This window comes from Myodes glareolus, chromosome 23 (genome assembly GCF_982192425.1).
Source record: "Myodes glareolus chromosome 23, mMyoGla1.1, whole genome shotgun sequence".
Classification (NCBI taxonomy): domain Eukaryota; kingdom Metazoa; phylum Chordata; class Mammalia; order Rodentia; family Cricetidae; genus Myodes; species Myodes glareolus.
Genome location: NC_142048.1, coordinates 57,451,008 through 57,464,399, shown reverse-complemented (window position 1 = coordinate 57,464,399; position 13,392 = coordinate 57,451,008). Strand labels below are relative to the sequence as shown.

Below are 13,392 nucleotides of genomic sequence, written 5' to 3'. Positions count from 1 at the left end.
AACCTCCCTTCTCACCCCCAGTTCATAGGCTCTGAGGAAGGGACAGTCACATCACCTGATGACCCTGGAGGTCCCTGCCCTCCGGGAGGGCCCATGGCTCCGGGTGGTCCTATTCCTGGAACCCCTGGTGGACCTGCAGGGCCTTGAACTCCAGGAGGCCCTGGGTCACCTGTCGGGAAGGAAGGGAACAAGTTGGAGGCTAGAATGTGCTCCACTCCACATGCCACCCATCGGTACAACCAACACAGCCACAAACCCTCACAGTGTCTCCCACCCACCCTGTTGACGTGGACTGAGCACATGATAGACGCTCTGGGGACACAAGGGGACACAGGTACCCTGACACAGGCTAAAGCATTACCTCTGATCCCCTGGAGTCCAGGGGGGCCGATCAATCCTTGCTCTCCAGGGACGCCGGGTCCCCCGATGTTGCCCTTCTCTCCAGGTGTACCAGGAATGCCTGGCAGGCCTGGCTGCCCTTTGAGTCCTGGTAGCCCAATGCCAGGTTCTCCCTGGAAACCCAAGACACCAGAAGCAAGTCGACCATCAGCGTTAGCATTTCTTTCCAGGCTGTCCTGGCTCAGCTGCCTAGATATGAGAGTCTGCTGGAAGCAGGCTCTGGACGACGGGAATACCGTGACCTGTTAACACTTGCTCTCTCCCGAGAGAGTGAGGGCAGAACCTGGCTGACTCCATGGTGGGCAGTGGTTCACCAGAGCCCTGAGCCCTTTCTCTCACTTCGTGCCCTCCAGCAGTTTCCCTGTTTCCTCCAACCACACTAGGAAAGCTATGACCAGCAGTCAGCCAAGGGCCTCTGTCCAGTCTAGGGAGGTGCAGAAGGACACCGGAGGCCTGGGAAACTGCTAAATTACACAGCACAAGGTTGGGCCAGCAGCATATCTGCCCAGGGCACACAGGGCAAAGAGAGGATGTGTTCCCAGTTGTCACTATTGGAGGGAGCTCTGTTGGTGTCAAGCCCGGAACGCCCAGCAGGGTGGCCCACACAGCAGCAGCCTTGAATTCTTGGGATATCCTATGTGTCACCCTCCCAAGTGACTTTTTTCTTCTCTGATAGTGGCTCTCAAACAGCTCTTATATGACAATCACAGCGAGAGACACATTTCACGCTGGGACCCAACACACAGGCAAGAAATGGCCCCAAAGCTGAAACAAATGTTTCCCTTCTGCCTCTTGTAGACTGTGTCATTAAAAAAGAAAAACATCCCACAAGTTTAATAACCCACGTACCATATGCTGATGAACAAGCATGAGGACCAGGCAGCCCAGGAAAGTCAGTACCCACCTTTTGGCCTTGTGGTCCTGGGTTGCCAGGTAAGCCATTAAATCCAGGGCGGCCTGGACTCCCAGGCTGCCCTATGTCTCCAGGCAAGCCGTCAACACCTGTTTGGAAGAGTGATGGAAACCGTTACAGACGTGAGGGCTCTCCCACCACTCTTGACTTGTCTCGGTAACTGTCAAACTGCCTGAGTCGAGATTCACCTGGCAGACAAACCTCTTGGTATGTCTGTAAAGGGGTCTCTGGGCTGTGCTAGGTGAGGTGGGAAGACCCACCATGGATGCAGGGGCATCGCATGAGCTGGGGTCGCTGACTGAATGAAAAGGAGAATAGGAACCGAGAGTCTCGGCATCACCTCTCTCTGCTCCCTGACTACAACGCAATGTGCCAGGCCTTGCCCGCCATGATGCCCCTTCAGCTGCCAGACAAAGTAGACCCCTCCCTCCATAAGCTGCTTCTGTCAAGAGTTCTGTCACAGTCGTGAGGAAAACCCTCTATGTGAGATAATGCCGTGTCCATCAGTCAGTTGCCTGAGGTGGTAAGAACATTGAGTGACCAGAAAATATGGAGGGACCCTGCCATCGCCTTCCCTTCCTCGTAGATCCACATGAAGGGGATACCAAGACCCTTACCACAGGCCCATCACTCAATGACTGGTCCCCATTTGGTATTCTGGACGGAGTCACAGCCCCACGCTAGACCCATCAGAGGTTTACCTTTGGGGCCTGGAGGCCCGGGAAATCCAATCCCTGGCTGGCCCACAGCACCCTTCTCTCCCGGGATGCCTGGCCGTCCTGGGGTTCCTGGGAAGCCTCGGTCACCTGTGGCGAGGAAAGTGGGGTCAGCATGAGAAATGCTTCAGGGAGCCCTGCGGTCCGGGCAAGCTAGACTTCAACAGTACCTTGTGGCCCTGGGAACCCAGGGGATCCTGGAAGGCCTGCAGCTCCAGGGGGGCCAGGGAGTGGGACAACCTTTCCTGCTTCACCCTTTGGACCTGTGGGAATAAAATAGAGTCATGTATGTGAATTGTCATACCTCAGCCTCTCTGAAGACAGCATGGGCGCTGGCATGCAGTACACAGCAAAGGAGCCGCCACTCCCGAGATGAGATCCTGCATCTTCTCAGACATACAGACTGTGGCCACCACTCCCCAAATGAGACCCTGCTCTCAGGACACACAGGCTGTGGCCAACACTCCCCATCCTCCAAGGCACCCAGAACTCCTGCAAAGAAAAGCCCCTAGATTTCTTACTTCTCCCCTGCATGTCTAGAATCTCTCCCAGAGCAACTCAAGATGTGTGTCCCCAAAATGACCGAAATGTTTATTTGACTCTGGATTCCTTAGGAGTTTCACATTCAAGCCACAGAGAGTTGGAAAATCTCCCATAACAAAAAGTAAGGTGGCCCTGGGTCATTTCTTGGTTAGCTTGTTTCAAATAAATAAATAAATAAAAACCCAAGGAATAAAACAAAACAAAACAAAAAAAAAACCCAACACTATTTTCAACCCATCAGACCAAAGAGTTCTCAGCTGCTTTCCATCCGAGCCGGAACGTGCACCTGCTCACTCAAACATGCCGGGCAAGCAAGCGAGTGTGTCTTATCCCACTGGGGCAGTATCACGGTTCCGACTGCCCTGGGGTAACACAGAGATCTCCACTTCCCAGTCAGAGAGCCACGGGAGATCAGGGCACAGCTGTTCAGAAAGAATGAGGGCTCCCCAAAGTGTGCACAGGAACTCCTGAGCACAGCATTCGCGTTCCAGATAAAGGGGACCCTCCGGGAAGGGCCGGCTGGCCTTTCATTACAGGCCGTGAGAACCGACTAACCCCAACACACATCTGCGGTCCCGAACCCCTGGGATCCAGCCATGTGGGATCACCACATAAACACAGTCCTGCAGATCAAAGGTCAACTTTCTGATCTGGAGGCTGACAGGGTCTGGAGGGCAAGAACAAGAACCCAAGGGACAAACTCTCCAGAATGCGGACAGCTGGTCAGTAAAACCAGAAACACCTCCTTTGAGACCCTTCTTCCCTGTGGTGCCTGGATCTACGAGGAACTACACTGCCGATTTCTCAAATATGACTGAACTCCTTCCATGGCTCCTGCAGGTTGAGGAGGCTGCGGGAATTCTCACCTTGTCGATTTTGAATTCAGAACCATGAGGGGAAGTGAGCAAAGTTCCCCTTCCCTGGCTCGCTGGGGTCGTTCTAAGTCGGTGAAGTAAGAGAGACACTCAAGGTCCTCCACTCACAAAGCACGGTTAGTAATGGAGTCACACTGGCTGCACTAATGACAGTGGTGGCAAAGGCTCCTCGGGGCACCACCCTTGGACTTCATCACGGAACAACTGCCTGTATCCCGGGAGAAAACAATGTCCCTAATGAGGACAGGGCTTGATAAAGTCTGGGCTACGGTCACGGCTAGGGAAACCATCACCAAGAGCTGTGAGGACGGACGGAGGCGCCACCGTGCTTGAAGAGCTCCAGCCGGACATTCTGTCCATGGGGCTCCTTAACGCGGTTTGTAATCACCCCAAGTCCTCCATTAGCCTTCAGAACTTACCAGTACACACACTTTCTTCCTCCTTTGTGGCAAGTCACTTCTGGCCTCATCATCCGAGACTGGATTGTCTCAGGAACGAGAGGTTCATTCAGGTCAGTGCGAAATCACATTAAGCAAATAAATTTTCAAATGCCCACGTACAGACGGCAAAGGGGTGCAGCACCCCCCAATTCAACGACCCCCAGTCATTCTGAGTGCTGATTACATAGGGAGCCACATGTTACCATTGCTGTAGATTTTACAGTAGACCCTGCTGGAGGGCACAGCAGGGCAGGGGCTGGGTCTCTTTCCCAATGCTTATCAACACTCCACCTAGGGTTTGGCACATAAACCACTCAAAAGAGAGTGAGCATGTGACCTAAGTCAATGACAATTAAATGGCAATGTGGACACCTGAACATCAATGGAAATTGAAGATTATATATACTGCTTAGAAAACACAGTAGCCAAAAGGATCAGAAAATGGATTTAAAAAAAAAAACAGAACCAAGGCCTCATGTTTTTTAAAGTCACCTGAGAGGCTGACTTTAGCTGATCTGTGGTTTCTGTGCAAGAACTGGCCCATCTGACACAAGGAAAAATGAAGGACGGAACACTGAAGAACTCCTCTAGTCCGGGAAGAAGTGAACCAGTGTGCACCCTGCATCTCTGACCCCTAGACAGTTTCTATGACCTTGAAGCTTCCCCTTCAGGTCCCGAAGTCTCACCTGGAAGGCCTGGGGACCCTGGGTTTCCAGGAAAGCCTGCATTTCCTTTTTCACCAATGGGACCAATGGAACCGATTCCTGGGGGCCCAGGGGGGCCAATGTCACCACGACTACCGGGAAAGCCAACTCCTCCAGGGGGACCTCGTTCTCCTTTCAATCCTACCAAACCCTGAGAAGACAAAAGGCAGGAAAGATTGTCAAAGCACAACCCTGATTTCTGCACCTATTCCTGTGTCATCCACAGCAGGACAGGACAAGAGTCTTGTCAGCTGGCTCTGTTTACTATGACACGCACCACCAGGTCAGCTGGGAGGTAAGAACGACCCCAATACTCTTCTCCCCAAGCTGTCGTCACAGCCAGAGGTCTAGAATCCCATACTTCAAACAACAATAGGCGCACTGTTAGCTTTAGAATTATTTCCCATGGAGGCTACAAGAGAGGAAAACTCTCCTGTTCTCTAGAACATCAAAGAGACGCAGGCATCTGTAACCTATTATACAAGGCTACACCACTAACCCCTACATTCATTGACTTATGTTGGCTCAGGGGCCGAGAAGTCAGTTTACGCCATCTGAGGGAGGCGCCATAGCTATGACTCATCTCTCTGCTCTTCGCGGATCCCCGTTTGTAAAACACGTGCCCCGAGTCTGGAAAGGGACCTACCGGGGAGCCTTTGGGTCCAGGAAGTCCTGGGTGGCCATCTCTTCCAGGGGTCCCCGCTCTTCCTGGCATGCCTGGTTGTCCTGGAAAACCTGGGTCTCCTTTGTCACCTTTGAGTCGCATGTCAAAAAATATCTCTCCAGGCTCTCCCTTAGCTCCAGGCTGGCCCATGAGCCCTGGTGCACCTTGTGGACCCTGTAAAAACAAGCCACCTCGGGTCACCAGGAAGCGACTGTGGGAGGTGTTAGCAGTCAGTCAGACTTGGAGCTGAGGAGCCACCCTCTGGGAACACCACATCTTTAGATGTCCTGTAGAAACTAGTCAGCAGCGCCATGACAAAGCCTCAGCATCCGCAGCTCTCTTAAAATTCCTTACTTTATTAGTCAGTCCACATGGACCAAAAGGGACAGGACAGCAACAACACTGAGCCCAACTTTGAGAAACCCTTGAGTAACTTTCTTTTCCCTAACTACCTTGGCAACTGTTGGAACACTGCGCATGTGTGATTGACTCTTAAAACATGTGTCTGAATGAGGAGGCAAGCACTGCACATGCGTGACTCTTAAGACGTGTGTCTGAATGAGGAGGCAAGCACTGCACATGTGTGACTCCTAAGATGCGTGTCTGAATGAGGAGGGAAGCACTGCGCATGTGTGACTCTTAAGATGCATGTCTGAATGAGGAGGCAAGCACTGCGCATGCGTGACTCCTAAAAAAAAAAAAAACAAAAACGCGGCATCTGAATGAGGAGGTGGTTTAAACAGCTTGAGAGTTTTTGCATTTACACACCCTACAGTCTGTAACAGATAAGGGCTTCCAGGGTACGGGTGACTGGGAAACCCAGGCAAAGGAGCCCAGGACCTGCTCTTTAATCAGGATTTGGGGAAGCTATTTGAATTTTCCCCAAGAGATACACAGAATATTTTTAGCTCCAGGATGTTGAACCTACAAAGACTGTCCACACCCACTACTCCTTCTCCTCTAGTGCAAAGATGACGAAGGCATCACAGTTCCAGTAGCTTGGCCGTGGTCACGAGAAAGGCACATCAGACCCATGGAGGACCTGGTAGAAACTCTCCATAACTCACTTTATTTTAATCTCTTTTCATAGGGCATATCAAAAGACCCTTCGGGTAGGTGTGGTTCACAATCAAACCACTGCATGTACCTACAATGTATACTCCTCCATGGAAGAGATTAGGAGACCAATCCAGAGCAAAATTCATGCAAGAATTATATTTTTTAAAAAAGTAGCAACCACTGGTCACACAGTCAGGTGTGGCAGGACCCTCATGTACCATTTCTGACCTTTATCTCAACTCTGCAAGGCAAACGTGGGACTCTCAGTCTAGCAGAGCGGTGAGCTGTGTATCTAAGACAGCCCAGCCAGGAAGAGTGACAGCTGGGTGGAAACATAAGTATTCCCATCTATGAAGCCTGTCCACAGTCTCCACACCCACACCACCTGCGCACTGCTGAGGGTGGGGTGTTACAGACTGAACCTCCATGCACACACAGGGGTGGGGCTTGCAAAGGCTCTGTGGCCTGCTCAGAGTTCATCTAGTCTGGGGCTGATGCAGAAGGGAGAGACCTCCTGAAAGTCAAAAGCACACAGGCTAAGGGACAGGGAAATTGTTATTCAGCCAACTGTGCCCTGTGCAACCCTGGGGTCCACACAGGAAGCTTAGCGCAAGCTTGCCCAAGGATGGGAGATCTTGCAGCTACTCTTTGCCCCATTCTATGCTATTTAAACATTTAGATTAAACAACTGAAAAACTCAATTCTTCAGCCATGCTAGCCACATTTCAAGGGTTCAGATACCACCACCGACTACTGGATCCTAAGCTGAACAGTTGTGCAAACAAAGAATTCCTCTGATGTGGCAGAGCACACCACTGGTCAGTGACAGATGGTCTCAGCTGGCCCTGAGCTAGAATCTGGAAATGAGGCTGTTTGCAGAAGTCTGAAGAGTGGAGAGTGATTATTTCTGCCAGTCACCTGCTGGAAATGTTAGCAGAAGACCAGGAATTTCAGTGTTTATCGAACGGTGTGACTCTCCTAACTGGTTTTCTAGAGTTAGTATGCACAGATACATACTCATAAATCCTGGAAGACACTAGACAGTCCTACAGAGCCTTTCCTCGGACACGCAGACCTTTCCACCATGTTGCATGGCCGCTATTCCAGAAACCGCTCAGTCTATTTGGGATGATGAGCCCACAGGCGTTGGGATGATGTGCCCACAGGCCTGTTCCTCCTACATCTGAAAAGCTTTTGAAGAACCAAAGCTTCCCATCTGCCTCCTTGGTATCTGTGATAAACAGACACTATAAGGATTTAGACAGAGAAGCTCGTGTTCTCTAAATCTTTTAAGATTTATTTTATATGTATACGTATTCTGCCTACATATATGACCTTACAAGTGCCTGGTACCCATGTAAACCAGAAAAGAGCATTGGATCCCCTGGAGCTGAAGTTACAGAAGGTTGGAGTCAGCCACATGGGTGTTGGGAATTGAACCCAGGTCTTCAGGAAGAACAGTCCGTGTTCTTAACCCCTGAGCCATTGCTCCAGCCCCTTGATTTCTTTAAAAGTGGCACTGATGATGCTAAAATGTCTCGGCAACCTTTTTGGCACACAAAATCCTGATCCGAGATGCTTTTGAAAAAGATGCTTCATCTAAAGTCTGTTTGATCCGTGTTCCCTGTGGGATCCATGGCTTCCTTGAAAGCCTGGCACTGGCTGCTTTAACCAAGGAAGACGGGACAACTGTGCTATCTACTTCTGACACTATTCACACAGCCCCTGGGACAAGTCGGACACAACAGGTTTTGGTGGTGGCTGAGTGATCCCAGTGCCTGTAAGATCTACTGCTCACTCCTAAAATCAAGCACTTGCCTTTCAAAGGCAAAGGCCACAGAACACTAAACAGAAAGAAAACCATGCCTCTGCCTTTGCCCTACTGTTCCCTGTCTTCCAGCCCCCAATCACACTCAAACCATGAGGATCACCTCTGAAGCCGGGATTTAGCTTCAGATAAAGGACAGTGGCCGTCTGCTCAGAAGCTGTGGGCGTGCTCCTCTGTGTCCAGAGGCTTTGCTGCTCATCTTGGGGAAGATGGACCCCTGAAAGCTGGAGGCAAGTGGACTTTTGTTCTTCTTTATCCTGACGACTCCCCAACTGTCCCTCTCCCTCACCTCTTTGTTCTCCTTGCATTTTTGTGATATCTTGGGTCAGGAGGTGAATGTCTGGCTTGGGTTCTAGCCACAGCAGAGGCAGGAAGAGCTGGGCAGACACCGGATGAAAGCAATGGACACGGGTGAAAAGAACCTTCTCTGCCTCCCTCAAAGTTCTCACTTTGATCCCCACCTCGGCTGCTATTTGAACTTCTCCACTTAGAACTGTTTTAAACAATTGTATCTTCTGACTTGGCCCTGTAGGCACCAGTGCCATTCTGGAACACAGCTAAGGCCCTGACTTCAAAAGCAGGGAGACACTGCAGCGTTCGGGCTGTCTCCACCCTGCTTTGACTCAGCTCTGCTCTGGCCTTCTCAAGCAGTATCCAAAAATGGATTTGAAAGGATTTGAAAGAGTTTCATCAGGAAAGGGTAAGGTCAAAGATATAATTTTTGGTTTCTAATGAAGAAGATAGAACTGGAAAGAATTACAGAAACCAGCAAGGCTTACAGAGCAAGGGGAGGGGCGGGGGAAGAAGGGTTTGCAAACAGAGCAAGCATGCATAGTATTAAACGTGAACCCCTTATCTTCTCAGAATGGCTTCTCTCGGAACTAAGCTTAGCTGCTGGAATTCTGTGCAGGTGAAAGTTGTCATATTCCTCCCTGTGAATTTATGTGGATTCAACCACAGACTGGAAAAGCCATCTATAGAACACATGGTGGTGATGTGGATGTCACGTTCTCATCCTCCCTCCATAGAAACTCTTAGGCTGAACCCATCCCCGACAAGGGGATGCCACAGGCAGTGGTCACAAAGAGAGGTGGCTACTGGTGGTACCATCTGAAGGACGCTGGGCCGTCCAGTGGAGCCTGAACGCTAAAAGCAAGCCGGGGGGTGAGAGGGCTGAAAGGACTTGAACTGTGGATTTGTCTCGCTTGTTCTCTGGGTCTCCAGAGCAAGCATGGAGAAAGGGTGTCCCCGCTCCCGTAACATGCTGAGTGAGCACGAACAAGAGCCCACTATTGTGGTTCCTATGGCAATGACTCCAAACACGGGTATGATCCCCCTGCGGGTATGATCCCCCTGCGGTGCACTTACCGGCAATCCTTCAAGACCATCTCTGCCAGGCAGACCGCGGTCACCTTTGGCCCCTGGCTGTCCGGGGAAACCTTAGAGACAGGAACATAGCAGCTGTGAGACAAGTCTTCTGAACCCTTTTGCCCCCGAGACTCAACCACATCAAAATCTTTCTGTGAAGTGGACTGTCATTTGAGGCACGTCCAGGGCAGTAGATAAATAACACCAAAACTGATAGGCTCAGAGGAGTGATCACGAGCCTTGGGCCCAAGTCAGTGAGACAGATAGCTGTAGTGTCTCCCAGCCTGAAACCCCAACCCCCTGTGAGACAAACAAGCTGACCTCCCTTGAGCTAACTGACTGCGGAGCTGCGAGAACCACTAGGCCACTGTGCGGTTACAGGAAGCACATGACACCACTGTGGTCGGGGGGCCTTGACCATGGCCACTGTAGAGGGTGGCCCTGACCATGGCCACTGTGGCGGGTGGCCATGGCTGTCCATGTGCACTCACTCTGGTTACAGAATTTCATCTTCACTGCCATGCCTCTGCATTTGAGGGGGCTGGCATCTGATCCCACAGCTACCTCCAACATGGTTCATTCCACACTCTACCACTTACCAATCTCTCCTGGGGGCCCCTGTGGTCCAGGAGGGCCTCGGAGTCCTTCTGTGTCACAAGCAAGGCAGCCTTCTCCTTTCTGACCTGAAGGAAGAAGCACAGGGTGCTTAATGTATGGCTAACGTATGCTTTACTCTATGACCATTGTAGGATGTGCTGACAGAAGGCTCTGTCGTGCTGGGAGAGCGGACACAGGAGAGTCCTGCAGATGCACCAGCCAGACTCTCCCTTCTCCATCATCACTTTGGTCCATAGCACCACTCACTAGGAGGCGTTCTTATATCCATCCCATAGGGCCCATGTTCTATCTCCAGCATCACACCACACACCACATATCACACCACACATACACAATGCATCTCCTAATATTCAGAAGGCAGACAGACAAGATTTTAGCTTACAGAACCCCAAACATTGAGTCCATCATAAAAACAGAATAGCTAATCTCCATAAGTAGAGAGTGTGTGGTAAGGATAGTTACACGGTTGCCCTAAGAAGCCCTCGGAAGCTCTTTTCCACACAACATTAGACTTCTAAAGGGTCAAAATTCTTTATAGCCCAAGTCAGGAATGGTCAACCGCGGGGCTGGTTTTATGGGGCCCCAGTTTGTTCTGCTCCAAGGTTAACAAGCACATAAATATTGGAATGCCATTGTTTAGTCCGTGCTAAGTCAGTGCTCGCATTGGCCATGCAGCCAGCATCCTCTGTCTCCGGATCCAACTGCCCTGCATTGACATCACAGCAAACACTTGAAAGGTTAGCGATAAAACCGAGAGCTCAGAGGAAAGCTAGTTAATCCATCAACAGCAGAGTTGTCTGACCCAATGGCGCAAACACTCGAAAGGTCGCCAGTATCCCGTGTGTAGATTCCTGATTTTCCTTAAAGGAAGGACATACATCCTTTGAGAAGGAAATTCTCAGGCTTTGAACTGAAAGCCTGTGGTATCAGTTAAGACTTTTACACACGGGAAGACTGGATTCTCGACCCTGGGAGTGAGGAAAGAACAGTTGTCTGGCCTTCGTGGCTGTCTCTTCTTCCCACTCCCCATGCCTTCGTGGCTGTCTCTTCTTCCCACTCCCATGCCTTCGTGGCTGTCTCCTCTTTCTGCTCCTCATCAAAGCTACAGCACCAGCCGTCAGATCAGATGAGCTGCAGAATGCATCTTCTTGGGAGTGGATGTGGAGGACCCCCAAACAAAGCCACAGGGAATATGACCTGCACCCTGCCCTGCTCTGCCAAAGCCTACGCCAGCGCAGGCGATGGGAGAAACCGACTGGCACAAATACAGTTACTATTCAAAAAATAATAAAATAAATAAGCATCGCTTACCTTTCTGTCCAACTTCGCCTACCAAACCGGGCTGTCCTGCTACCCCGGGAGGACCCTGGTCCCCAGGAGGTCCAGGCTGACATTCCACAATGCCATCTGAAAGAAATGTTTACGAACTGTAAGACACAGCGAGACATTCTCCCTCTCTCTCCCCATGTGACCCTCGATTATCAAACCAAAATATTTAAGGCTGATTTGAACGTTTTAGGAATTCAGTTCTCACTTCCACCAACTAAGCCTGTGATTTTTTTTTTAACTTGAAAAACAAAACCAACATGGAGAGCAGGCGGTTCTGGATGGAATGTCTGCAGGATGTTCAGCCCTCACCCTCATTTTCCACATTTCAAGTCACAGTAGGAGAGGAAGTTCCATAAACCTACATATAATCCGCGAGTCTCCCACCAGCAATCCACACCAATCCTTCCTTGGGGAGCCGCCTATCTGGGCTCAGTCAGCCCCTTAGTCCTCCGCTGTCTTCCTTGCCAAGTCTATCCGGGGAACTTCCTTCCCAGACGAGCCTGAGTTCTTGGAATCAACGTCACCAGAGCTCCAAGCTCATAAACCTTCTTTTGTCAACCACACACAGAGGTTCCACCGCAAACCCCCATCTACAGCCCACAATGGTGATTACCCCCAGATCGGGTTCTTACCGCAGATACCCGCTACAGCTCACGCTGGCTCTAGCCCAGAAGTACCCAACACTCTGCTTTGGAAATCTGATATGCTCCCACTGACCTGGCTGAGTTAAATCTTCTGGAACTTTCTTGTAATTATTAAAACGAGATCATGGCATCACAATAAGCCAATCAATAGTTTATACTTCATGTTCAGCTTTTCTTGAAAGCTGATACAGAAAACTCCATGTGAGTCGCCATCTAGTCTGCATTATACCATGACATGTTCCTGTGCAATCTGTCCCCTTGGGGACTCTAAGAAGCGTTATGCAGTCTCTCTACACGAAGCAGAATACGTTCAGCTCTCAATCAAGGTGAAAGCAATCATCCTGCTTACCTTTCTTTAAGACTTAGAGCTGGTTACCATGCTGCTTTCCCACGTATGCCTATTTTATTGTTAGTGTTATTTTTTTGTAGCATAGTTAATTTTGTAAAACTACTCAAGCAAAAAGTCAATAACAAGCCAACGGTGGGAGGCCCAAGCCTTTCCGTGGCATTGCTTCTAGCAGCAAACAGGCCCATGCAGCTCTGCCCTGGGCTCCTGGCATCTGATGGGATATACATGGGCACTTACTTGTGTGGCCTGGCTGTCCAGGGGGCCCAGGAGGACCGGGAGGCCCTGGAGTTCCATCTCTTCCACTGGGTCCTGGTAAAGACACGCCTGGAAATCCCTGGTCGCCTTTTTCTCCTCTTTCGCCTGGGATGCCAGGAGCACCAGTCTGGCCAGGAGTAGGGAAGCCTGAAAGCAGTGTAAGAGTTCACATGACATCACGTGACAGCCTGAAGGCGATGTGACAGCTGTGCAGAAGGTCACACTCTGTCCAAGATAAAATATCTACTAGGATCCTCACCGAGGGGACCCTCTAAGTGAGCCAACCCAGGAAGTCTTGAGGTCAAGCTGGGCCAGGCTCAAAGACAAGGTGAGGTTAGATCTGAAAATATAGGGCCCATGTCTGTCACTCTATGTACTGAGGTGCTAAGGGATCACACAAGGTGGCCTGATACAGCCCAGAAGGCTGATGGTGGGGACCCTGGGCAGTACAGCTCAGGGGATCACACACAGCCAGTCCTGATGTCCTGGGGAAGAAACAGCCACACGTGGATCCCAGTAAGGCCAGGAGGACTCTGGGGTCCTCCTCTCAAGTCCAGAGCAGAAAGGCTGGAGGAAGGCAAAGGGATCCCATCCGCCTCTCCTGGAGAGAACCATAGCCCAACAGCTGCAGGAATTCTGGCAGAGCCAAGACCCACGCAAGGGCTAGATGTGCACCCAGAGGGTCAAC

At 50.7% G+C, this 13,392-nt stretch overlaps 1 protein-coding gene across 1 annotated transcript in view; it reads right to left on the bottom strand.

Annotated features, from left to right (window-relative positions):
• Positions 1–13,392, bottom strand: part of Col4a1 (collagen type IV alpha 1 chain) — a 116,458-nt gene that overhangs the window by 22,921 nt on the left and 80,145 nt on the right. The window contains exons 21-31 of the mRNA XM_087900741.1: positions 12,687–12,851; positions 11,439–11,534; positions 10,109–10,192; positions 9,510–9,580; positions 5,237–5,428; positions 4,573–4,741; positions 2,199–2,291; positions 2,014–2,118; positions 1,304–1,401; positions 362–512; positions 56–169 (exon numbers count right to left, since the gene is read on the bottom strand). Of these exons, the coding sequence (XP_087756867.1) occupies positions 56–169; positions 362–512; positions 1,304–1,401; positions 2,014–2,118; positions 2,199–2,291; positions 4,573–4,741; positions 5,237–5,428; positions 9,510–9,580; positions 10,109–10,192; positions 11,439–11,534; positions 12,687–12,851 (1,338 nt within the window). The remainder of the gene's footprint in view (positions 1–55; positions 170–361; positions 513–1,303; positions 1,402–2,013; positions 2,119–2,198; positions 2,292–4,572; positions 4,742–5,236; positions 5,429–9,509; positions 9,581–10,108; positions 10,193–11,438; positions 11,535–12,686; positions 12,852–13,392) is intronic.